Raw genomic sequence first — 25,175 nt, forward strand, 5'->3', positions numbered from 1 at the left:
TACCTGGAAACTTTTCATGTTTGACCCAGACACTCAGGGGCCGATGCAATATAAATCGCGGAAAGCGGGTGCTGAAAAGTCAGCGCCCGCTTTTCTAATGTGCGCATGGCAATATCCAAATTAGGGGGTCGCACTAGCAAGGAGGCGCTAGGGTCACTTGTGCGACCTTAGCGCCTCCTTTCTAACGCGACCCCGCCGCGGCTGCCGGTTATGAAGACCGAGGCCGATAAATTTGGCTGAGCGCACTGTATTGCATCGGCCCCTCAGTGATTTCAGTGAAATATCCATGCAGAGATAACTGCGAAATCTTCTGATAGCGGCCCTTCCCCTCATATTCCCTGCAGGATTGACTGGGCTTGGGCAAGAAACAGGAGGAGAGGGGCTGGATTAGAGAGCAGATTAGCTTTTCTTTGCTCTATTTGCTCTAATTTAACCCATCCCCATCTAATTTAACCCATCCCCATCTAATTTAACCCATCCTACATGACAAGAGGGGAAGGTTTCTTCTCTTCTCTACTTTGTCTGCTTCAGCCTCTGCATCAACCCTTCCTTCCTGTTCCCTGTAAGATTTTTGGAAGAAGAGGAGTTGGAGCAAGATGCAGAGGACTGTTCTCTGCTGAGTGACATTATTGCAGGATCCCTGTGTGCCCAAATGTAGGAAGTGGGAGAGCACTGAGGACAGAGACAGGGAGAGCACTGGGGTCAGGGAGGGGAGGGGAAGGGTTTTAATTTATTTAAAACATTTCTTAACCACCTTCCCAACCCTAAAGCACTGTCCAAAGAAGTGTGCCACAGTATAAAAATAACAATCATAAACATTTACAAACATAATACACCAAAAAAATATAAAAACAGCAGAAAAATAAAATAATAATAAAAATCCAAAACATATTAAAATTAAAAACATTACAAAAATAAAAACAAACAATATCTAAATATCAGGTAGATTTTATGCAGAAAGCAACATAAAGAGGTAGATCTTTAAAAAGTACGTGCAACCAGCGTGAACAAAAGTATGCTGGATTTTATAAGATACGAGCGTAGCCACGCGTATCTTATAAAATCCGGGGTCGGCACGCGCAAGGCTGTGCAAAATCGGCAGCCTGCGCACGCCGAGCTGCGCAGCCTGCCTCCGTTCCCTCCGAGGCCACTCTGAAATCGGAGCGGCCTCGGAGGGAACTTTCCTTCCACGTCCCCCCACTTCCCCCTCCCTTCCCCTACCTAACCCACCCCCTGGCCCTACCTAAATCCCCCCTACCTTTGTTGGGCAAGTTACGCCTCCTTGAAGCAGGCGTAACTTGCGCGCGCCGCCTCGCATCCCCTGGCACAGGCCGCAGTGCCAGGGGACTCGGGACCGCCCTCCCGGCCCGCCCCCGAACCGTCGCCACACCCCGGACCCGCCCCCTGACCCCAAACATGCCCCAGACACGCCCCCTCCCGCCCCTTTTACGAAGCCCCGGGATTTACGCGCATCCCAGGGCTTTGCACGCGCCAGCGGCCTATGCAAAATAGGTGCGCCGGCGCGCAGGGCTTTTAAAATCTAGCCCAAAGTCTATAAGTAACTGGTCATGAAAGGAACTGCCTCAAACCTTTATCTATCCAAACATAAGGGATAGAGGAGAAAGTGCTGTAGTCATCCTTAGAGGGAGAAAGGAAGATAGAGATAGAGAGAATGTATGGATGTGAAAGACTGTCAGGGGAGGTGACAGAGGCCTCACTAATCCACAGCAAATCTCAGAGTGATCACACTCTATAGTTCCCAGGTATGTTGATGTTCCCTCCCTAATCCTACTCCTTTTCATCTTCAGATCATGAGTCTCATTTTATCCGGCCTCATTATATCTGCACAGTTCATTTGGTCTGTTCATTTGTGCTTTCTCCCATGGATACATAAGATCAATTGTATTTTACCTCCCACAGAAGTGATGTAACACATAGGTGTAGAACTGGATAGAAAGCACCTAAACCAGCATAATGTGGGATAGAGTGTCTATGAGTGATAGCAGTTTTAATATAAATAAACAAGGGGATATATCATTCAGTACCTGAACCCCACAGGGTCTGACAGTGTTGGCTAAGGGAAGGACACTCTCCGTTGAAACAGTAACCTTTTCCATATTGGCATGAAAATCCATTTTCTTGAAAGACATCTTCCGGGCATTCAGCTGCTTTGCCAGTGCAATACTCTGGGAGATCACATTCATCCTTCTGGTTCCTGCACAGCTCTCCACTCGCTCGGATCTGAATAGAAACACTGTTGTCAGTATGCTACCTGTCTACTCTAGTTTCATCCTGCATCTTTGTTGCTAATTTATTGGAGGGTGGGAGAACAGGGAGTATTTACAGACTGATGTGGTATCTGAAGATAGAAATATAAAAACAGAGAACCATGATTTATTTATTTATTTATTTTTAGATTTTTATATACCGGTGTTCCTGTATTAAAATACAGATCACATCGGTTTACATTGAAACATAAAATTACGCCAAGAGGCGGTACATATAACAAGGTTATAGAACTTGGAAAACATGGAAAACAGGTTCGAAAAATAACATTGAGAAAATTGTATAGTCTCTTTGAGAAACCAAATCATAAAATAAGGCGTAATTGTCTAAGATAAATGTGATCTGCAGAAGGGATTGCGATGGTGAGAAAAACTTGATAGCTGGAGGTAAAAAATAATCAAAGTTCTGGAAAAGCTTGGCTAAAGAGCCAGGTTTTAATTTTCTTTTTGAAGGAAGCGAAGCAGATCTCAAGACGGATGTCTGGCGGGAGCATGTTCCATTGGACGGGTCCTGCTAAAGAGATGGTACGTTTCTGATGTAAGGATATTGTTGAAGGAACAAAGAGTGTGCCTTTATAAGCTCCTCTGATAGGTCTAGATGAAGAGTGAAAACGAAGTTGGGTACTTAAGTGGAGTGGGGATATGTTGTAAATAGATTTATGAATTGCTGTGTATACTTTATAGAGAATCCTTTGCTTAATAGGCAGCCAGTGGAGGAGTTTTAGTATGGGGGTTATATGGTCTCTTTTATTTGTATTGGTAAGGATTCTAGCTGCAGAGTTTTGAATCATCTGGAGGGGTTTGATGGATGAGGTAGGGAGACCAAAAAGGAGCGAGTTGCAATAATCGATTTTTGTTAGAATAATGGCTTGTAGAACCATCCGAAAATCATTGAAGTGGAGAAGTGGTTTCAATTTTCTCAGGACAAGAAGTTTATAGAAGCAGTCTTTAGTGGTGGTGCTTATAAATTTTTTGAAGTTAAGCTGATTATCTATCATGACGCCTAGATCACGTACATATGGTGAGTGATTAATTATAGGAGTGGTAGAAATGAGTGGGACAGCTGGGTATATTAGATTGTTATTAACGTCATGATTGATAATTAAGATCTCGGTTTTGTTGTTGTTGAGAATAAGGCTGAGACTGGATAGAAGATGATTGATTAGTTGCAAGCAATTATTCCAGTGAATCAATGATGGCAGAAAAAAACCATAGGGTCTATCCAGTCTGCCCATCCGTCCAATTAATTAATTTAGCATTATAATTCTCATCGCTTCCTCAGAGATCCCCTGTAGTTATCCCATGCTTTTTTGAATTCAGATACTGTTTTGTCTCCACCACCTCCACTGGGAGGCTGTTCCATGCATCCACCACCCTCTCTATAAAAACTAATCCTGTGATGAAAGTAATGGTAACTAATTGCCCTGAGCAATTACTGCTGAGAAATATAATTCCATCTTTCTTTTTAAAGACTTTTTTTAAATTGCAGATCAGAAAGGGATTTTTGCCCTGGTATAGTGTTTCCCAACCCTCTCGTGGAGGGACACCTAAGCAGTCGGGTTTTCAGAATTACCACAATGAATACGCATGAGATAGATTTGTACACTCTGGATCTCCAATGTATGCAAATCTATCTCATGTATATTAATGATAGATATACTGAAAACCCAACTGGTTAGGTGTGCCTCTGGGAGAGGGTTCGGAAACACTGCCCTAGTAAAATATTGCTGTATACTGGAAAGAAAGAATATCAAGAGTAAATACATATTACGCACGTAACCCCGAAAACGCGTTCCTGCGCGCGCCGAACCTATTTTGCATAGGCTCGGCGACGAGCGCAAGACCCGGGATGCGCGTATGTCCCGGAGCTTGAAAAAAGGGGCGGGGTGGGGCAGGGCAGGGCGGTCCGGGGGCGGGGCTGGAGCCTCCAGGCACAGCAGCCATTTGCCGCTGTGTCCGTGCAACCTATGCCTGCCCGGAGGCAGGCGCAACTTATAGAATAAAGGTAAGGGGGGTGTTTAGGTAGGGCTGGGGGAGCGGGTTAGATAGGGGAAGGGAGGGGAAGGTGGGGGGGGGGGCGAGAGGGAATGGAGGAAAGCTGTGCGGCTCGGCGCACGCAAGTTGCACAATTGTGCACCCCCTTGTGTGCGCTGACCCTGGATTTTATAACATGCGCGTGGCTGCGAGCGTATGTTATAAAATCAGGCGTACATTTTAAAATCCGGCCCATAGATTTGAATATACGGTATGAATGTTTTAAAAATACAATTTAAAATTCAAACTTATCAGGTTTATCACCATACGGGTAGAAATGTGAGAACAATTCACAATCAAACTCAAATCAAACAGCTTTCAACCTAATTTGAGACATAGACATTTCAGATTTTACCTACATCAATGGGGAAATCAGTTGAATTTTCTCCAGCTCTAGGTGAAATTTGAAGGAGAGCCAAAAAATCTGCTTCAGATTTTCAGAAAATCTGAAAACAGATCTTCAGAAAATCTGAAAACAGATCTTATGAACTGATGAAATTCAGTTTAGATGTTTCAAAAAAAAAAAAATTAGAAACAAATATTTGGATCTGCTTTGGATTTTCCTTTTAAAAAAGATCTGTCGAATAGTTTGATCAGACTGAAGTTTTGGTTAGACCGATCTGTTATGAAGAATGGTCACACATTAGTCCGCAGGTCATGAATAATCTTTCCGTTCCACGTGTTAAGATTAGAGGGCAAACACATGTGAAAAGGCTGCTGTGTTGGCTGGGGAACTCCCTCTGCTGCAGGCAGCTTCACACTTTGTTCTGAGGCAGGCAGGCAGGCTAGAGGGGATAAAAGGCAGCTGTGGGCACGTTCTCCCCCCTCCCCGGATACCACAGCATGAGCTTCCTCCTTGAAGGCAGAACACAACAGTGTCATTTTCCAGTTTAGACTGTTTTGCATATGTAACCTAGAAACTAGATTTTTTCTCTCTCTGGTTGTTTGCTCAATGGATGTTACATCCAGCCAGAAATGTGTTTGAGATAATTTCTCTATTTTTTCTAAGGCAACACTATGATAATATATGTAAGTTGTTATATTTCATGTTTGATCCTTGATTTGCTTGATCCTTGTTTGATCCTTGATTCAGTAAAAGTCGTGGGAGAGCGGGAGAGCGCCTGCTCTCCTGGCGCGTGCACAGGCCACTCTCCTGTGCGCGCGATTCAGTATTTAAATGAGGGCCCGCGGTAAAAAGAGGCGCTAGGGACACTAGCGCATCCCTAGCGCCTCTTTTTTGACAGGAGCGGCGGCTGTCAGCGAGTTTGACAGCCGACGCTCAATTTTGCCTGCGTTGGTTCTCAAACCCACTGACAGCCATGGGTTCGGAAACCGGACGCCAGCAAAATTGAGCGTCTGGTTTTCAACCCGCAAGCCGCAGGCAGATTTAAAATTTTTTTTATTTTTATTTTTAATTATTTTTTACTTTGGGACCTCCGACTTAATATCGCCATGATATTAAGTCAGAGGGTGTACAGAAAAGCAGTTTTTTACTACTTTTCTGTACACTTTCCCAGCAGAAATTAATGCCTACCTTTGGGTAGGCGCTAATTTCTGAAAGTAAAATGTGCAGCATGGCTGCACATTTTACTTAGTGAATCGCACGGGAATAACTAATAGGGCCATCAACATGCATTTGCATGTGGCGGGCGCTATTAGTTTCGGGGTGGTTGGACGTGCATTTCCGACGTGCTATTACCCCTTACTGAAAAAAGGGGTAAAGCTAGCGCGTCGAAAACGCACGTCCAAACGCGGGTTAACAGTGCACTCCGCTGGTGTGCACTGTACTGTGTCAGCCTGTTTGTTCTCCCACTGACCTTTCTTTTCAGTCTGCCATGCTTAATGGAGGAATCTTCATGGCGTATTGCACACCTGTGTGAGGGTGTGTTCTATTCTGCCCATCCCCAGTTATGGGGTTATTCACACATTCATTCGGTTAGTTAGGATATGCGGTTCTGCACTATGTCATTAAATCCCTGCTATTTCACAGAACGGTTTCTGCAAATGCAATATTTCAAAAAATAATAATTATAAAGGCAGCCTCACAAACTGCATAATAAATAAACAGGCATTTGTCTTCCACTCAATCATTGTGTCTGGCTGACTCACAGCTCCGCCCTGCACGTGTAGTTTTTCTTCAGACATCTTGAATTAAAAATGCATGTGGTGCTGCTTGAAGCGTCACAGATGCTCGCACTTGTGCACATTTGGAGGGTGCTTTTTTTTTTTTTTTACCCACAGACTAATTTTCAAAGTGTAAATAAGCACATACTTCAGTTTGAAAATTATCTAAAAAAACCCAAAAACACCCGCATGCATTTGCGTCTGCTAATTTACAGCTAAAGATTCAAAAGTGTAACCCACTCCCTCACCCATGATCCCACTGAAGGATAAAAGTGCGCTGATAGAGGTCCTACACGCATACTTTTTACACGTGTCTAGGGCGGGCAATTCTCCAAACACAGATTACCCGTGGAAATGGCTCTAAAAATGACCGTCCCAACTGAATGCATTTAGCAAAAGGTGACATTACCTTGCAGCTGTGACAACATTCTCCCTGAGCACACTCAGCTCCTTCCCTCAGTTTGCAGGTGGTGGCATTACAGCAGGGGTTTGTGCACACCTGCAAATAGAAGCTAGGTATCAGGATCAACCAATAGACATAAGCAATATCTCTGTAGGATGAAGACACCCTAAAACCACAACTCAGAATCTGAAAATATGCATTGCCAGATAAAAGTACATGTTACATGGTTTCTTGTGTCATCAGCAAGAGAAGTTTCCTCTTTCCTGCGGCCTGAAGTCTATTCACAAAGGCTTAAGGAGTTTAAAAAAAAAAGCTCACAACAAAGCAAAAAGAAGAGTGGAGGGAAGGATAAGGAGTACTCTTTCTTCCAATTAATTTCCATTTGTCATGGGCCTTTAGGCTAAGATCCAAGGCAGGATCTGGGCTGTGATCTGAGGACTGTTCCACCTTGGCCTTTTGGCTGAGACTGAGAATCTGTACAATATGGTGGGTTAATGCCCTGTCACTACACTCTACCGGGGCAAGATTATGTTACAACTATTGCTAAAAACGAAGGATTAAACCTCCTGCTTAATTTGTCCCTACGTACAATTTGAAACAAAACTGTCTCCTTCTAATACTTCATTTTTTCAAGAGCAACCAATCTCAGAACTCTGGAAATGGATTAGCTAAAATGTTGTGGTGCCTCCTGAGATCAATCACTTATTTCTCCAGCCCAAGATCCTTGTGTTGGGGTAGGTGGGGTTGGGTTTACCATTTTGTTACTATGCTCTGACTGTCCCTTTATGGCACAGGTAGAACCAGAGCAAGTTTAAAAGTAACTTGAAGATATGAAGGAAGTTTAGAGAAAAACAGTGGAAAAGACATTGCATGCTCTTAGTGTCATGCTGAAATGGCTTCAGGCTGGGGGGTGCAACAAGTTCTTTCCCATAATCAAAGCACTAACAGTTGAAATACAAATAATACAATATTCGTTTAATGGAACGAATGCATAGAAAAAGGAGAACAAACATTTACCAGCAGTGAAACCAGAATGAGATTTTTAAAAAACGAAATCTCTGTGCTTCCATTAGTTATTCGAAATAACTCACTTCTCATAATTAGACTTTATAGAGCAATGGTAGTGAAAGTTTGTCATTGCCTTCATCTGTTATCCATTCCAGTATATGAATGTTGGCCTATCTGTATTGAACTGTTTGATGCTTTACCAGAAGATGTAGGCTTTAGAACATTCAATAATTTTTTAGCTAGCTATCAGGTCGATACTGTAAGACCACGGGAGAGCGGACGAACGCCCGCTCTCCCGGCGCGCGCACCGGCCCCTCGCCGGTGCGGGCGATTCAGTATTTAAATGAGGTGACGCGGGAAAAATGGGGAAAAGGAGGCGCTAGGGACACTAGCGCGTCCCTAGCGCCTCCTTTTTGTCAGGAGCGGCCGCTGACAGCCGACGCTCAATTTTGCCGGCATCGGTTCTCGAGCCCGCTGACAGCCACGGGCTCGGAAACCGGACGCCGGCAAAATTGAGCGTCCGGTTTTCGGCCCGACAGCCGCGGGCCGAATTCAAATTTTTTTTTTTTTAACTTTTTTTTACTTTTGGGGACCTCCGACTTAATATCGCCATGATATTAAGTCGGAGGGTACACAGAAAAGCAGTTTTTACTGCTTTTCTCTGCACTTTCCTGGCGCCGGAAGAAATTAGCGCCGACCTTTGGGTCAGCGCTAATTTCTTAGAGTAAAATGTGCGGCTTGGCTGCACATTTTACTTACTGGATCCCGCACGCATACCTAATAGGGCCATCAACATGCATTTGCATGTTGAGGGCGCTATTAGGTGCCGCGGGTGGGCCGCGTGTTTTCCTCCCCTTACTGAATAAGGGGTAAGGGAAAACACGCGTCCAGAGCAGGCTGACAGTGCGCTCCGACGGAGCACACTTTACTGTATCGACCTGTACATAAGCCAATCAGTTTACAAGCAGAGCTGAGCAGAAGTGATATATCAACTGTGAAAAAGACAGGAAATAAATTCTTTTAAATAAACATACAGATATATGTGTGTGTAAATATCATATTCTGATGATATGAAAGATGGAACATTAAGTTCTCATTTTAAAATCTTTGCCTTTTCCTCTGTCTTCTCTTTTGTAGCTACTGCATGCATTTGGCTGAAATCAGTTAATAATAAGCCAGAATTCATAAGACTGCTGCTGAGATGTTTATTCACTTCACAGCTTTCTTGTGCTGAGTACTATATAAAGGCTAATGGTGAGTAGGTTCTTCTCAGTGACTAATGATCATGCAGAGATCCGATTTAAAGAAAAAAGCTCAAACTGTGTCCACATGACTACTGAGCTTTCAGTGCTCCATTCTTCCCAGTACCTCTTATGATTGCACTATTATGGCTCTTCTAACTTCCTTTAAACTGATGAAGGGGACCAAATAGGTGGATGGTGTCCTCTCATACAAAAAAATGGGAAAAGCTGTTAGCACAGAGGTTCTCAGCCTAGGGGTCAGGACTTGCTAACAGGTCTCAGAAGACTGGCAAGTGGGTTGTGAGAAAAATCCTTATTGAAGTCACTCAGCCAGAAAAATCTGCATTTTAAATTTAGGGAATGAGCCCAGCAGTATGAATTATACTAAACAGATATTTTATTATATTAACAGCATCAAAGCTGTGGAAAACTCCAAGTTTTGATTTTCATTTTGAATGGGTCATTTGATCTTGATCTAGCTCCCAAATGTATCTCAGCATGAAAAGTTTGGGAACCATGGTCTTAGTTTATCTAACGCAAGATCCCATCACATTTCTAAGCATATAAAACATTCAGACACTGAGATTCAAAGGGTCTGTCTGGGTAACTTTTTGATTTACTTGGAGAAAACCCAAGATTTGATAATTCATTATCTGCACAAAATTTAGCTGGACGAACAGAGGCAGTGATGGATTAATTCCAGAGGCCAAAGATTTTAAATAAATAAAGTTACCTAGGTAAGTCTGGTTGGAAAAATACTTGCTCTAAACTTAGCCAGATAACTATTTGTGAGTAACTATAACCGAGTATAGTCAGCAGGACACTATCTGGTTATGTGTCGCTGAATTTTCAGGAAAAGTTCTCCAGATAACTTTCCCGCTCACTAGCTCGCTGAATATCAACCTGTCACTGTGTCTGGAAGAGGCTTTAAAAGCCTGTGGAAGGTGCAGAATGAGTTCACCGCAGAAATCCCCCAGGTAATCACAGAATTAGATGACAAGAATAGCATCACTCAAGTTCAGAACACTGCAGTCATAAGCAGAGCTGCAAGTACATTGCAGAAACCTGTCCTACAATAAGCAGGGAGCGTGTGTTTGGACCAATTTCTTCAGAAGTATTTGCTTTAAGGCAGAAGGATTCTCCATGTCTTCACAGCTCGGGGTCTCAGTGTCCCTGATTTTTTTTTTTAAGTCTCAGGAAGTACAGATAGATGGGGGGGGGGGGGGGCGGGGGGAGGCTTTCTTCAGTTCACACAGAAGATTTAGGGAAGGTTTGCCTCAGTGGGAAAATTGCTTCAGATTGACGAAATAAAATATTCTACTGTTTGCAATAGAATGAATATCAGTGCTAACTAGGAGCAACTTTTTTTTTTCCACTGTACCAAACATGGAGGAAAATGTTGCTATATCTCTCCATGAAGAGAAAACCGCACTAAAAAGCAAGTAAAAAATAAAACATCCTGGGACAGGAGAAACAATGCAAGAACACTGAAAGACAAAACAAAACTGCAAAAAATTGCACAATCAAACTTTAGTGTACTTGTGGCTTTTAATGACCCTGGCTGTAGGAGGGTTTCATTTAAACAGCTAATGTGGCACATAAACTGAAAACTACAGGATCCAGTGTAACCAAAACTAGCAAAGCACTTTGACATCATCAGTTCAATCAGGTTCCCGATGCCTCAGTCTCTCTAATTTATGAGAATTACAATGAGACATTTGAAGAAAGTCCCAATATGGTCTTGAAAGTTTATTTTTATCATCAAATTGGAAAGACCCATATAAGAACCTGCTCTGAATCCATTAGGTCACTTGGGGGCAGGTTGGATAAGTGGTATTGTAATTAACAATATTACTAATAAAACATTTGGTCTGATGTAACTCAGTATATTCATAACATTTTAGAAACCTAAAGGCAAGGCAAGTGAGAGAAACTGATTTTTATCTAATTAGGAGAAGCTCTGAAGTGAGGAGAACCCCCCCCTGTCCCATTCTTGGGGCAGCAGTTGGATAGACCGGGTGGCTAATCTAACTAAATAGACCTACTTTTCAAGAACAGTATTAGGAAAGGTTTCTCCTTTCTGAAGCAAAAAATGAATAGGTATTACATGTACAGTCATCCTTCATGAGACAGAAGCTCTGGTTGGCAAACATTTTCTGGTTAAAACGCAAACAAATTTCTATTCTGGGCAACGTCTAATGTTTTCTCTTTTGGCTGTTGTCGATGTCTGGCCTATACTGTTTGAAGGGAAGCCCTATATTTTTAAAGGAAAGCCAGCATATTTTTCTCTAGATGAATGCCTGATAGCTTTTATGCTTATCATTCACCGAGCCCAAGGCAATTTACTAATCAAGAAATGAATTTAAACCATAAAATAGAATTTGGAAAATCCAGACCCCCATCTAAATATGTACATTTATTTGCTTTGGGCGAAGCATAAATATTTATAATAAATAAAAACTCCACAATTTGCTGCTCATATGGCTATAGAAACTATTACTTTATCTTGATAATAGTAATAAAAACTATACCATCCAATTCTCTACTCCCTCAAACTATTGTAGAACTGATCACAACATATTTGTTTTCAAATTACATCCTGAATATTTATGCAGATAATGAAAGAGTACTGTCACCAGCTATGCAACCATTTGATTTACTATCACAGTAGAGCCAGTTTATCTTCAAAGCAAATCTTTATACAGTGTTATATATATATATATATATTTACTGGGCTATTCTTTCCCTTTAAAAAGGACATAGAAGACGCCAGGGAGCAGTTGTAAATAAACCATTCTAAAACCTTTATCATGTTGTTAGTACCTACTAGTCCCTGCACCAACTGCTGCCGATGGATGATGGATGCTGCAACACCGGCCCCTGTAGCACTATGAGAACCGTCCTTTTGCCATTACCTCAAGAGTGCCACAGTCACACTCTTCCCCGTGCTCCACAAACTGGTTTCCACAGACCGGCCCTCCAAACAGCTGATCCACATCTGGCATATTCAGCAGGCAGATAGGTCTTGAATCACTTAAGAAACTCTGTAAATCACGTCTACTGCAGCTGCTGAAATACTTGGGGTAAACCATGCTGAAGGACAGATAAAAAGAAATCAATTATAGGTGGTGCACATGGTTAGAAAAGTAACAGAGAAGATCTTTTGTTTGTAGAAGGTAGTTTTCCAGTGTAGGAAAGCTACAGGCATTGAAATCTGCAGTAATATAAAGCCACAAGACCCAGAGTCGCCAACTGGCTCCATATTTTCAGGACAGGTTGATCTAGTCCTGGTTTTACTCCCATGCATGCAGGTACTTATAATCTTGCTTTTCTTAGGGAATACAATAGGGAATAAAGCAGAATAACTCTCAACATGCAATGGTATAACCAGGACTGGATCAACCTGTCCTGAAAATCTGGAGTCTGTTGGCAACCCTAGACCACACTGTCTTCAAGATCTATCACTATATCCTCTCATGCCCCTCAGATCCCTTATGCTTTTACTTGTGGTCATTCATAGTGCATTTGCAGTCATAGTTTTTTGGCTTCCCAGTTGTATGTGAACCTATGTGATATTCATTTGAATGTCGGTATATAAAAGTTATAAATAAATAAATAAATAAATAAATAAATTATCTTTGGAATAGCAATGAAAACCAAACTCCTCCCCAAGGGCTGGAGAACTACCTGCATTTGATTTTGGTGGTCAACAAATTCTTATGATGACCCAAGTGTGTGATATTGGAGTGTTTTTTGACACCAAACTTTCAATGAAATATCATATTTGGAACTTAAAATCGGGATACCATGAACTTCGTTACTGAAGTGATTAAAAAGTTTACTTGAATTAAATAATTTTTGTTTTGTACTACAGACAATTTTTTCTGAAACCTATTACTGCATTTCCCTGATTTTGGGCCTTTCAAATAGCAGTCTCAGGAGGTAATTTTCAAAAGGATATATATGCTTAGAATTGGGCTTTACACATGCAAATGTACTTTACACATGTAAATGGGCTTTTGAAAATTGCTCCAATGGTATGTTACATTTATGCACCTAACTCCTTTGAAAATTGCCTCCTACAACTGCAACTGCTCCAAAACTTGGTCGCTCAAGTTCTGACCAGAACTTCTAAATATGATCACATCATACCTGTACTAACTAAACTACGCTGGCTACCCATTCAATTCAGAATCCAATATAATCCAATATAACGCCTAATTTCCAGCTCCTAATGGAATTAGTTCACCCTACTTTTAACTGTAGTCAAACATCAGGACGAATTTCTATGAAACACTCAACCCCCTAAGCAAATGTCTTTAGATATAAACTCCTGTTTGTTACCAAATAGTAATGGCACCATCCATGTAATTTATGAGCTATATTTTTCTTTGATATAGGTGCCCTATTGTAAACCGTTATGATGGTAAATAACTTAATGACGGTCTATAAAAACTCTTAAATAAATAAATAAAATAAATAAAGTATTCACATTGATTCAAAGGATCATTAATAGTGCTGAGGCATTATGGTTGGGCTCAGCTTCACATATGCACACTCCTCAATGTAATATGTGGTCAACTAACAAGAGCTTGGTACAATTCCTTCTATTCACCAGGCACAACTGGGTGAGGTAAGAGACAGAGCAATTTCAGTAGCTGGACCGATTTTATGGAATTCAGTGCCTGAACACCTTAGAATTATGTCAGTTTCTAAAACCTTTAAGAAAGCTCTAAAAAACGTGACTTTTTCAGCAGGCATTTAGGGGAACAGCTCTTTGAAGTTCTTAATTATCTTTATGCACTAAACTGAAATCTTCACCGAGTGGACTGTTTTTTTTTCCAGGCCAATTCTGTATGTCTCTTTCGTTTTTTACATTTTTTATGATTTATGCAGGTAACATTTTTTGTAAGCTGCCACATGCAAAGGAGTGTGCGGTAAATAAATTATTTTAAATGCATAAAATAAAATAAATGTTGTGAGATTTTAGATGACTGCAATTTTTTTTTTAATTACTCATGGCGAGCAGAAATCTGTGATTGATGTTTTAACTTGACATACTAGCCATCTTACACAGAAACAGATGGCAGATAAGGACCCCAAGATCCCTCTAGTCTGCCCAGCTCCATGTTTGTTGCAATGGCATAGTCCTCAGTGGTTATTTGGCTTCCCCTCATTGCTTCATAATCAGGAATACTCTTTACTCTGTGCTTATCCCTTCTTAAATTAAGTATGCTTTATAATTGACTGCATCGGAATGCATTAGTGAGGTTCATTTGAACAATGCACCGAATACTAGAGCTGATGCTACTGGGGATTTCTTTTTTTTGTTTTTCTTACCCAACACTCTGGGCCATTACACATCCTCCATTTGCCTTTGGTACAGCACAGCTACAGCCCACAACATCTTCATCATGGGACATTCCTAAGTTATGTCCCATTTCATGGGCCATGGTGGAGGCTGCTCCTAAGGGGCTTCCACTATGATCCTGAGGATGAGGAAAAAAGCAAGGAAATGAAACCATACATATACATGGATTTTCTAGCATTTTTCAACTTTGACTCTTTTGAAAAGGACCTCACCCTTATCAGATCTAGATCTGTTTTTAACAGGGTAGGATGTAGGACAACGATGCACCTTCCTGCCAAGTTTGGGCTTAGTTGGTGAATTTTTGCAGCTATCATGCCCCCACACAGATGGGTGGATTGAATCACTGCTGTAGCTCTTACAGCCTTGGTTGAAAAATAGTAAAAAAAAAAAAAAAAAGGCCACTAAATCTATCTATATTTAATGAAAAGACATTCCTGATCTATTTACTTTGTGGCTGTATACTTTAAATAAATCTTAACACTTCCTTTTCAAGACAAGCAAAAAGATATTTTCAGTATTTTCATTGATGAAGTGTTAGCCCAATGCCGATATAGGAACAAAAAAACAGCTACTGAGGTTTCTTTAATTAATCGCTTTCCCCTCAAACATGCTTTCCAAGGGAACATTTGTGCAGCGCTTAAAAAAGAAAACCCACGAGAAGCAGATGGCATCTGCGTTTTCTTTCTACAATACATTTGGATCACGACACCACTAAGACAGTGCAGGAGCTTAAGCCATCCAGAGAACACCCAGTGTAAGGGAAACTGGGAAAATGGAGCGAGGAAGAAGGAAGATGGGAAGAGAATGTAAGGAAAGAGGAGAGCAGATGAGGGGAGTTTGGCAAGGAAAAAAGGGGAAATGGGTGGGAAGTGTGAATGGATGGGAAATGATTGGGCGAGGGAAAAGAGAGAGAAAGGAGCCACAGAGTCTGATACCTCCCCGATTGCTTTCAAGTTAATTCTGCACTCACAAACTTTATGCCCCCCACCTCCCACCACCATAGACCTTTAGCCTATTGAAGTTTTCATCTTGTTATTGCTGTACTTTATCATTTTCATTTAATTGGCCATAGTTCTGCAAAGTTAATTGCTGGAGATTGTGAGGGAGTCTATAGGAAGTTCCCCCAGAATATCTGGCCCGGTCTTCTTTAAAAAACTGACTAGCAAGGGATTTTGGTCCAAGGAAGCCTCCTTTTCCCAGAGGCTAAGGAGGCTGATATTCATTAGCACTAGTTAGCCGGATAACTAGTTAGCCTGTTGTAAAATAGTTGGATAAGTTGTGGGCGGATTGGGGGAGCGCTACTTAGGCCTAGATTTTCTAAGACACCGCGGCGTCGTGAATCGCGCGGTACAGGGGGGGCGGGCCTGCGTAAGCCGGCAGTGATCTCACCTCTGCGGTGTGATCGCAGCCGGCTTTCGCACCCAATAGCGCTGTCCGCTATGTCTTCGCGGCGTCCGCCCTGGTGCCACCCCGACTCCTCCTGTTCCAGTCTTGACGCCGCCCCTTTTTAGTGACAGCACACGAAAAGGGCTTTTCGCATGCAATCGCTTTGAAAAATGACCCTCTTTTTTTTTTTAATTTATTCTTTATTGAATTTTTTAAATCATTACAAAGAAAAGACTTTGCACAGAAATTCTGTAACATTGTTTTCAACCTAGAAATACAACTTAAGGCATCATCTAGTATTCAGACCACTAACGTTTTGAAAAATAATAAAAATAATAGAGGAGAACAAGAGTCATTGGGAGTTACATAGAAAGGATATCAAAGATATCTAATCAAAGAATAAGTCACTCCTAAATATTTACCACACTTTCATATGATCTGGATATCTAGCCCGTTCCCTGGTTAGGAGAGGAGGTTGTAAAGGCCACCTTCCTAGAGTCTATGAAAACTCTAAGTTGTTCCGGGGCATAGAAGCAACTTTGCCCCAAGAGTATTCACTTCTTGTCTCATAGTAAGGAAGGCCTTTCTCCTTTCCTGAGTAGTTTTGGATAGGTCTGGGAATATTTGGATTTTTTGACCCATAAAACTTTCATTAATATGTTGAAAATAACACTTCATAAACAAGCTAACTTCCATTTCTGTAACAAAGGATATCAGTAAAGTCGCCCTTTCATATATTTCTGTAGAAGATTCTAATAATTCTGTCAAGTTATTTAAATCTACTTGTGGTGGATTACCTTCCCTACTTCTATTAAATGGAAAAATGACCCTCTTTGATGGATAAGTTATCCGGCTAAATAGCAACATTCAGCGATAGGCAGATAACTTATTTGGGTAAATTGGACCTGCTCAATAGTAGATCTAAACTTAGACGGATAAGACTTATCTGACTAAGTAGCAATTTATCTGGGGATATTCAGCAGCATAGCTGTGCTGCTGAATATCCTGTCTAAGTTAGCTGGATATGTCTACCCAGCTAACTTAGATAAATGGCTAAATTTTGAATATCTATCCCAAGAAGTCAGAGCCCAAGAAGGGTTAAGGAAGCCTCAGAGAAAGGAAGGAAGCCAAGGGAAGGCTAGTACTGTCCAGGTTTGAAGTATATTCTGAATTTTGCTTTGAAATTGCTGAGATAAGCAGAACTGTTTCTATTTGGGTTTCCCTGTAGCCAATAAAAGATTACGAGAGAATTGCCAGAGTCCAACCTGACCCTGTCCTCTGGCAGCCAAAAGACTGTTCACGTCTCCCAAGACATAAATATGATTTGCTTTGTGAGCTTACCTGATTTACAGCTCCAGAGTCACCTGTACACATTGCCAACTTTGTTGCCAGTCCCACTGTAGTACCATCAAAATCTACTCCTCTAGAGAGAAAAAAAACTGCAATTTTAAAGCATTCCAAAACATATACTGAAGCAATGACAAGCGCAGTAACATCCAGAACCTGTATCGAAAGTACAATATCTCATTAGTCAAAATAATTCAACAGATAGGGCATTTGAAGTTCTGTAATGTCCAGATGGTAAAGTATGTTTTTAAAACTAAAGGAGCTGGCCGTTTTAGAATGATTTCAGTTTCTGAAATATGTCCAACCTTGTCATGCTATCTTATAAATCTCATGGAAAAGCCGAGAAGGGTGGGACAGAAATACATCCTGATAATCTGAAATTATCATATTTTAAAATATTTTCTCCACTTTAACTCTGCCTCTTTCCCCAGATGGCACACCTGGTGGCTCGGGTTAGAAGGGCGCCTCCTTCAAGGTGCACATTCGATGCTTATTGGATGATAGGGGCTGCCATGCAAGATAGGTTACCTGGTTAGAATATTCCTGTCCTAGAAAGGGGTCAATCTAGTCTGACAGGGCAGAGTGATACAGGAAGGAAAATGAACAAAGCTAAAGCAAACAGGGTTCTCAGCTAGCGCACCATGGGAAGCTGCTCCATTAGTTCAGCGACAGAGTGGCTTTGTTGCGACCATCAGTCTACGACGGCTTTGCCCCGCCTACCTCACTCTTCTTGTGGCTCCTCCCGCTCACCTCGGACTACTGGCTGCCGTGGCGTCTGTCTGCCGACCTCTCCGGCATCCCCGGACCGGTTTTGGTGCTGCTTCCCACCATGCTCCTCCAAGGTACCATAGGGCACGTGCACCCATGCCACCCTCATCTTTATTTCCTCGTTGGCGCGAACCTCAGGGGCGTCCCCCTAGATGACGTCATGCTGCCCGGATTTTTAAGCCAACTACTTTTGCTAGCTAATCAAGTTAGCAATCCCCCAGAACACTACAGATGGGATTCACTCTCCTTACCGAAGCTACTCTGCCACTCCAGCGTTTCTGGAACTCTTATTGCTAATGGGGTACCCGTTCCTCGGGGGCCTCTTCTGCTTCTTTCAGGTGCTATCAGGAAACCGGTACTCACTCCTCGAGAGCCCATGTTCCCTGAGTCGCTGCCTGCATCTACAACCCTTTCTACTTGGAAGACTTCACTAACAGTTTCCATCTATGAGTACAACTACCATCTATTCCACAGTACTGCTTTCCTGGAACCAGGTACTCGCTCCTCGAGGGCCTGCCCTCTGTTCCAGTGCCAGACCTCTTGTCTAGTGGAATCGCTGTGTGAGTACAATACCACCAAGTCTCTCTACTCTAAGGGATCAGGTACTCGCTCCTCGAGGGCCTGCTCTCCCTGTCTTGGAGCTTCTCCTATTCTTCCTGGGACTCTGTATGTTTCTCACTGTGTACTCATAACTCTCAGTCTCTTTCCACTACAGCACAGTCAAGCAGAGGATTTCCTGTTCCAGTGTCCTGTGGGATACTCACCCAGTCGGGCTCAACATCTACTACTCACTACTGCCACCTCTGGTGGTTTCCCAAACTGTTTAAATAAAGATTCAAATCTGTGTTTGTGTGTCCAGAGTCTAGCCTGACACTGGTCCCTCACGGGACTGCCCCCCGTGGGCGTGGTCAGCTGCCACAGTGTCCAAGGATCCACCCAAACATCAATAACCATAACAGGCTTAGCGACAAAGGCTTGCAAGCTCAAATCCCAAGATTCCCCCAACTGGAAAATTAAACCTCCTGTTGTAAAATAAAATTGCTTTCAATACCCAAACAAGATTTTACAGCTCTATTTTTCTTGGTGGGGGCTGGGATCTCCTTCAGTCCAGCTAGTCTTCCCAGGCAGTGTAAGCATCTGCATTAAATAAAGACTTGTTTAAATGAAGGATTACTGGATAGTCCTTGAACATCTAATCGATTGTGGCCAGTCCAGTTTTCTTTTTAAATCCTACCCTGAGGTATTTCGGGACTTGCAATCATGCTGTGCCAAGAGATAAAATAGAATGAGAGACTTCTGGAAAGATTTCTTTTCACAGGAAGTGTTCTGAGGGAAAGCAGGCTCCTACTGTCATCCCACACACCCTCGGTGTGGTGGCGTGGCAATACGAGCCTTCTTTACCTCTCGATCCCTGAGCCCAACTGACAATATGTGTTGGGTGTCATCAATGGTTGTTATCATAAACACACTATGAAATCAGTGCACAGTGCGTTCCAGATCCTCTCATGTACAGCTGAGTTGGTACTCACGTTATTAGCTGGGCGTTGTCATGCTTTTTCTTCCTTAGCAGTTCAGTCTTGCGCCATGCGAGGAAATTGTTTAGCGTGGTGTCAGCGTTAGGACTAACCGGTATCTTATCTTTGTGAGACCAGATCTCCAGACCGATTAATGCCACACGGAAATTGAGAGCCTGATATAGCTGCAGGCACATAAACATATAAAAGAAGAAAACACTGAGTTAAAATGAATCATACCTCAGGAAATGCTAGTATTGCCTGAAATGTGCTGTCTACGCTAGGGCTGGGACGGAGAGATGCAGTCAGGATAATCAGAGCCAAACAGCAGGAGTTTGGAGGAACAGAACAGGAAAGACCCATCATGACAGCACTGTTCAGAGTAAAGGAAGTCGTAATAGTAAAATTAGAGCAATAGAAAAAGGGGAAAGAAATACAGTAACTGCTGCAGAAAGGGGTATTCAGAAGAAAACAAAGAGTAGCAAACAGACTTGATTGTTAGTGTACAAGAAACAGACAAAGCATATTACAAGCCAGGATACCATTAGGAGAAAGAAAACAGGAGAGCATTTAAGAAATTGAAAAATGTTTTCCTATCAGTTTTAAGTATTTCAGTTACCATAACAACCTGATGCATTTATTCTATAATACCACTGTGATCACTTAATTTTGGAGCAGTTACATTTTCCATTTATTAATTTCATCAGTTTGCACGTAGTCCTTGCTGAGATGGTTCTCTCTATCCCCTGAAGAACTGATGACAGTCTGCGGAATGCAAAACATTAGGAAGAACAGATAATGATAGCAGAAATCCAAGCAGAAGATATCCATCTTGGGTTAAATTACTCCCGCAAGGAATCCTGGTGGCTTAGTGGCATACCTCAGAGTACAATACAGTATAATCTTATGGAGCATATTGTACAGCATAGGCAAATATTGCACACACTTTAGAAATACAGTAGAGGAAGTACCCTATAATAATGCCGCTAATGGAACAAACATGGCAGAAATCATGGCCTCAGACTGACAGAGCTGAGTGCAAGCGACAGCAAACCCTCTACCGCAAGACCATCACAAAAGCAAAGAAAGCGTATTTCTCAACTACAATTCACTAAGCAAGAAACTCTCCACAGAAAGTATTCCAATCAATAAGCTCATAAGACCTACCCTACACTACTGCCTCCCTCACATCAGAAACACACTGCAACAACCAAGCAAGTTTTGTCAATGATAAAATCTCGCTAATCTAATTGATCACAAATCCGGGAAGAAGCTTACCACAGGTACTACAGTTCACACCTTGCCACACCCTTACCACCTTCAACCTCTTACAGGAAGAAGATGTCAACTCCTGTTATGACCGTTGGTCGCAGATGGCTGCGACCGCTCTTACTCAGTTCATGTGCTGCCGCCCTCTCTTCCTTGGGGGAACTCGCAGCTATGGCTAGCCGCTTCCGACACACATTGCCCTGTTCCAGGACCCCCCAGGGTGACAAGGACACCGCCGACCCCCATGTCTCCTCCAGGCCTTCCTAAGCGCGCTCGCTACATGGCCCTCCTTTAAGGACGCCAGGGCGGGAAACTCAGGGGTGTCTCCTCCTGATGACATCACTAGCCCTGGACTCTTAAGCACCACCGGGGCCTGGCTCTAATCGACTTGGCAATGAGTTCCTTCTTTGCTGAATCCTGATGATTTCTCTACGGACGCTGGTTCCAGATCCTGCACCTCCTGGCGTGAGACACTCTCGGGTACCTGCTCCTTGGGGGCTCATTCCTGTCTCTGGCTATCCGCTCCTTGGAGGGCCCGGCATCTCGGATGCTGCCTGCCAGCTTCCCCGCTCCTCGGGGTCGCTTCCAGAACTACTCTACTCCTGGAGACTCAACATTGGTGTACCCCACTCTGCGGGCCATTGCTGTACTACTCTGCTTCATGGAGACTCAGCGTTGGCGAATCCCGCTCTGCGGGCCATTGCCTTTACGTTTGCGACTGTGCCGCGCTCCCTGCTCCTTGGGGAAGTGCCCTGTGTACTTCAGTGATGGTGCCGCGTTTCCCTGTTCCTTGGGGTAGTGCCTTGTGTACTTCAGTGACTATGCTTTGATCTCCGCTCCTTGGGGTAGCGTTCAGCTTTAACCTCTGAGACTGTACCCATACTCCCCCGCTCCTCAGGGTAGTGCCCTTGTGCATTGCCAGAGACTCCTGGGCTTCCCTGCTCCTCGAGTAAGCCTACGTCATTCCTCCCGTGCTGACTCACTCTGTGGCTCCGCCCCCTGGGTCATTCCCTCAGTACTCCTCCATACCCTGCCTTGCATTCCCTGCTCCTCTGGGCCTGCTCTGCACTTCACCATTAGGAGGACCTACTCTGGCATTCGTATCCATACCCCAGTCTCCTGCTCTCTCTGTACTCCCTGGGCTGTGTCACCTGTTGCTATAGACCTCACCTCCCGACAGTGAGGCCCGTGGGGCTCCTCCCCATGGGTGGTACCACCTCTCACCTCGGGCCAAGGGCCCACTAACTCATGGATTCTAACAACTCCATTTTAATCACCCTCAAAGCTACTACTTGCCAACAGGATCCTTTTTCCTCTTGGATAAACAAGCAAGCCAAAACTGGATTAGTCAATTATCTCCAATTCATCATCACCTCCCTTGTAGAAGGCCTCCTACCAGATTGTTTGAAACAAGCAATCATTTGCCCAACACTAATGAAATCCAATCCAGACCCAAGTGATCTAAACAGCTATTGCACAATCTCAAAACACCCATACTTAAGCAAGATCATTGTGAAAGTTGTGTTACTACAGATATTGGAATTTCTGTCAACAAACAGCCTAGATCCATTTCAGAACCTATGATAGCACAGAAAAAATACTAATAACTCTGGTTGATAAACTAAGACTCTGTTTAGATCACGGACAATCAGTACTATTGATACTCAAAGGACCTGGGATTTATATACAAAGCTCTATCCTGGCTTTTCATATCAAAATCACACTCAAACCATCTCACTTGGATTAGCACTATCATATTCCCACCCTCTCCTCAGTGGAATGCCACAAGGATCCATCCTATTGACAATGCTCTTCAATAAATATGTGGCTCTTCTCAAACTAATCAATGGATATCACATTACCTACCACTCCTATGCAAATGACATCCAACTGTTGATCCCTTTCAGCCTAAATCCAGACAAAGCGATTTCCAACCTTAATACCTACCCAGATACCTGGCGTGCCAAAACAAGCTAAAACTGAACCCACATAAAACAGAGAACCTATGGATTGGAAAAAGGAACCCAGTGACATTCACTCAAAAGCGAGCCTCAAAGGAATATAATTTCAATTCACTGCCCAAGTCCAGAGTCTGGGCTTCATACTGGACTCTCAGTTTGCCATGGAAGCCCAAGTCTAAGCTGTGACAAAATTGACCTTTTTCCACCTCTGCCAACTCCAACAGCTCCACCCTCTTTTCGATGCTCCAGTTTTTGCTACAGTTATCCAGGCTTGTAACATCATCTGCCTGGACTATGGCAATTGACTCTACACTGGAATCCCAAAGAAACTAAACCAGTGCCCAAACGTATCCAAACGCAGTAGGATTGCTTCAGTCCTAAAATCCAAACACTGGCTTCCAACTCTCTTTATGATATAACTCTTTATTCAGGATTCAAAATCCAACAATGTATAACAGCCATATCCATCACAGGTTATAACAATAATATTATTAAAACACTCCAACCAATATAGGTAGATGAAACTTATGGTGAACACACCAATCCCACAAGACACTTTCTCCAAATATTAGTGAACTAATTAACAGTTCTCCACAAGGCCGTATTTTTACTTATACGGAGGAAAGGAACTCAGAAACAAGCATGCATTGTGCTGTGCACAATTCAATCATTGGTCAAAAACCTCCATAACCTCCCAAAATTTTATTATTTCAAAATTGTTTTTTTTGTTTTTTATGCTTATTGTAAAACTTATTTTATTGAACTGTGCTCCTGGACTTGGCTTTTTGAAACAGCCTTTAGGCCTAAGGAATGAATCATCCCGCAAAATCTACTTTCAAACAGGCTACATTCAAACTCTTCTTATACAGGCTCTTATGAACCTCATGCCAAACTCATATCATCTGAATTCCATGTTTATCCCAACCAAGATCCCCCTGTTATACCAACCAATATCCAAATATTCTATGTCTATAATGGATATTTCATGTGACAGACCAAAAAAATCTACTTATTTACCTACTGTTCTTATGTGTCCAAATGTATGTATGTTTGTATACATTTATCCAACTGTACAAAATACCAAATAACAAACTTCACTTATTTACCTACCCTGTATACATGACTAATGTATAACAGACCAAATAACAGATTCTAGTGACCACTATATGTATCTGACCTACCACCTTGTCAAATATTTATATTGCACCTGCCAATTCAATGACAATCTCGAGCAAGGACCATAACATACACATCTCTGAACTCTCATATGTTAGATTCTGACTTCATCTGCACCTGTACTATATTCATCCTTCCCACTTAGATCCTTGACTTTACTGTAAATTTGACTAATTTCCTAATGTAAGTGACTCCTGATTAATGTTACTATAGTTGCTTATTTTAAATTTGTTTGTAAGCTGCCTTGAGGCCATTCTTGAAAAAAAAAAGGTATATAAATAAATAAATACATATTTTTACTTGCTCAATCTGACATATCGGCTGTCCTAATTATTTTACCACACTGTCACACTATCCTATTGTACTATTGTATCCACTGTTACCCAACCACATTGTACTCACTGTAAACCTAACGTACTGTAACACGTTTTGAATTCTCAGGTTGAAAAAGCTTGATATAAATAAACAATGATGATGATGATGATGGTGATGAATAATTATGTCCATCACTGACTTTCTTTTGTATCCCTTTTTCCCCTTCAGTCTTTCTTCTAAAACATAGCAGTGAACAACTGGAGAGTAGATTGATCCTTCCTGCAAGTCGCTTTGGGACTGGATCTGACATGTCAGGTCAGGAGTACAGTTACAAGGAGAAATGCAGAAGACAATACAGGTAGAAAGCAGTTGGAAACTGTCCAACAGTATGCAGTAAAATAAATCTTTATGAAACTAATCTTGGTGATAAAAAAAAAAAAAAAGTGCTGTCCCCTTGCAGTAATCTGGTACAGTACTTGTTCCTGAGGTCAAATTCTGCCATTCCAAATGTACTTGGGGGAAGGGGTAATTGTGTAACAGCTCACATAAGTTACTAGGAAATAGACATATGTTACATCAGTTTTCAATGTGGACTTATGTGTATAAGTCCACTTTGAAAATTATTACAGCAAAACTAGGCGCACACAATTAGACCTGCTATTTGGTGTGCAGAGTTTTGATGAGATAATTTATACACATACAGGTGAATTTTCAAAATAGTTACAAGCATAAATGTAACATACTATCGTAGCAATTTTTCAAAAGCCATTTACACTCATAAAGTGCACTTATGCGGGTAAATCCTATGGACAATTCAATGGTATGTGTTGTAGCAATTTTCAAAAGCCCACTTACATGGATAAAGTGCATTTACTTGTGTAAAACCCATTTTGAAAATCAGGCCCATCCATACTTTTTAATCTACAAAAAATATATAAGTATATCCCAACCCATCCAGTCTCCACTCTCTAGA

General features: G+C 42.1%; 1 protein-coding gene across 3 annotated transcripts in view; it reads right to left on the reverse strand.

Moving 5' to 3' along the window:
- The window catches only part of ADAM8 (ADAM metallopeptidase domain 8), a 190,609-nt gene that overhangs the window by 53,002 nt on the left and 112,432 nt on the right, over positions 1 to 25,175 (reverse strand). For all 3 annotated transcript variants that reach the window (XM_029609582.1, XM_029609581.1, XM_029609580.1), the window contains 6 exons: positions 19,497 to 19,666; positions 17,194 to 17,275; positions 14,436 to 14,584; positions 12,011 to 12,188; positions 6,853 to 6,942; positions 2,046 to 2,241 (listed from right to left, as the gene is read on the reverse strand). In XM_029609582.1, the coding sequence (XP_029465442.1) occupies positions 2,046 to 2,241; positions 6,853 to 6,942; positions 12,011 to 12,188; positions 14,436 to 14,584; positions 17,194 to 17,275; positions 19,497 to 19,666 (865 nt within the window). The remainder of the gene's footprint in view (positions 1 to 2,045; positions 2,242 to 6,852; positions 6,943 to 12,010; positions 12,189 to 14,435; positions 14,585 to 17,193; positions 17,276 to 19,496; positions 19,667 to 25,175) is intronic.

This window comes from Rhinatrema bivittatum, chromosome 7 (genome assembly GCF_901001135.1).
Source record: "Rhinatrema bivittatum chromosome 7, aRhiBiv1.1, whole genome shotgun sequence".
Classification (NCBI taxonomy): Eukaryota; Metazoa; Chordata; class Amphibia; order Gymnophiona; family Rhinatrematidae; genus Rhinatrema; species Rhinatrema bivittatum.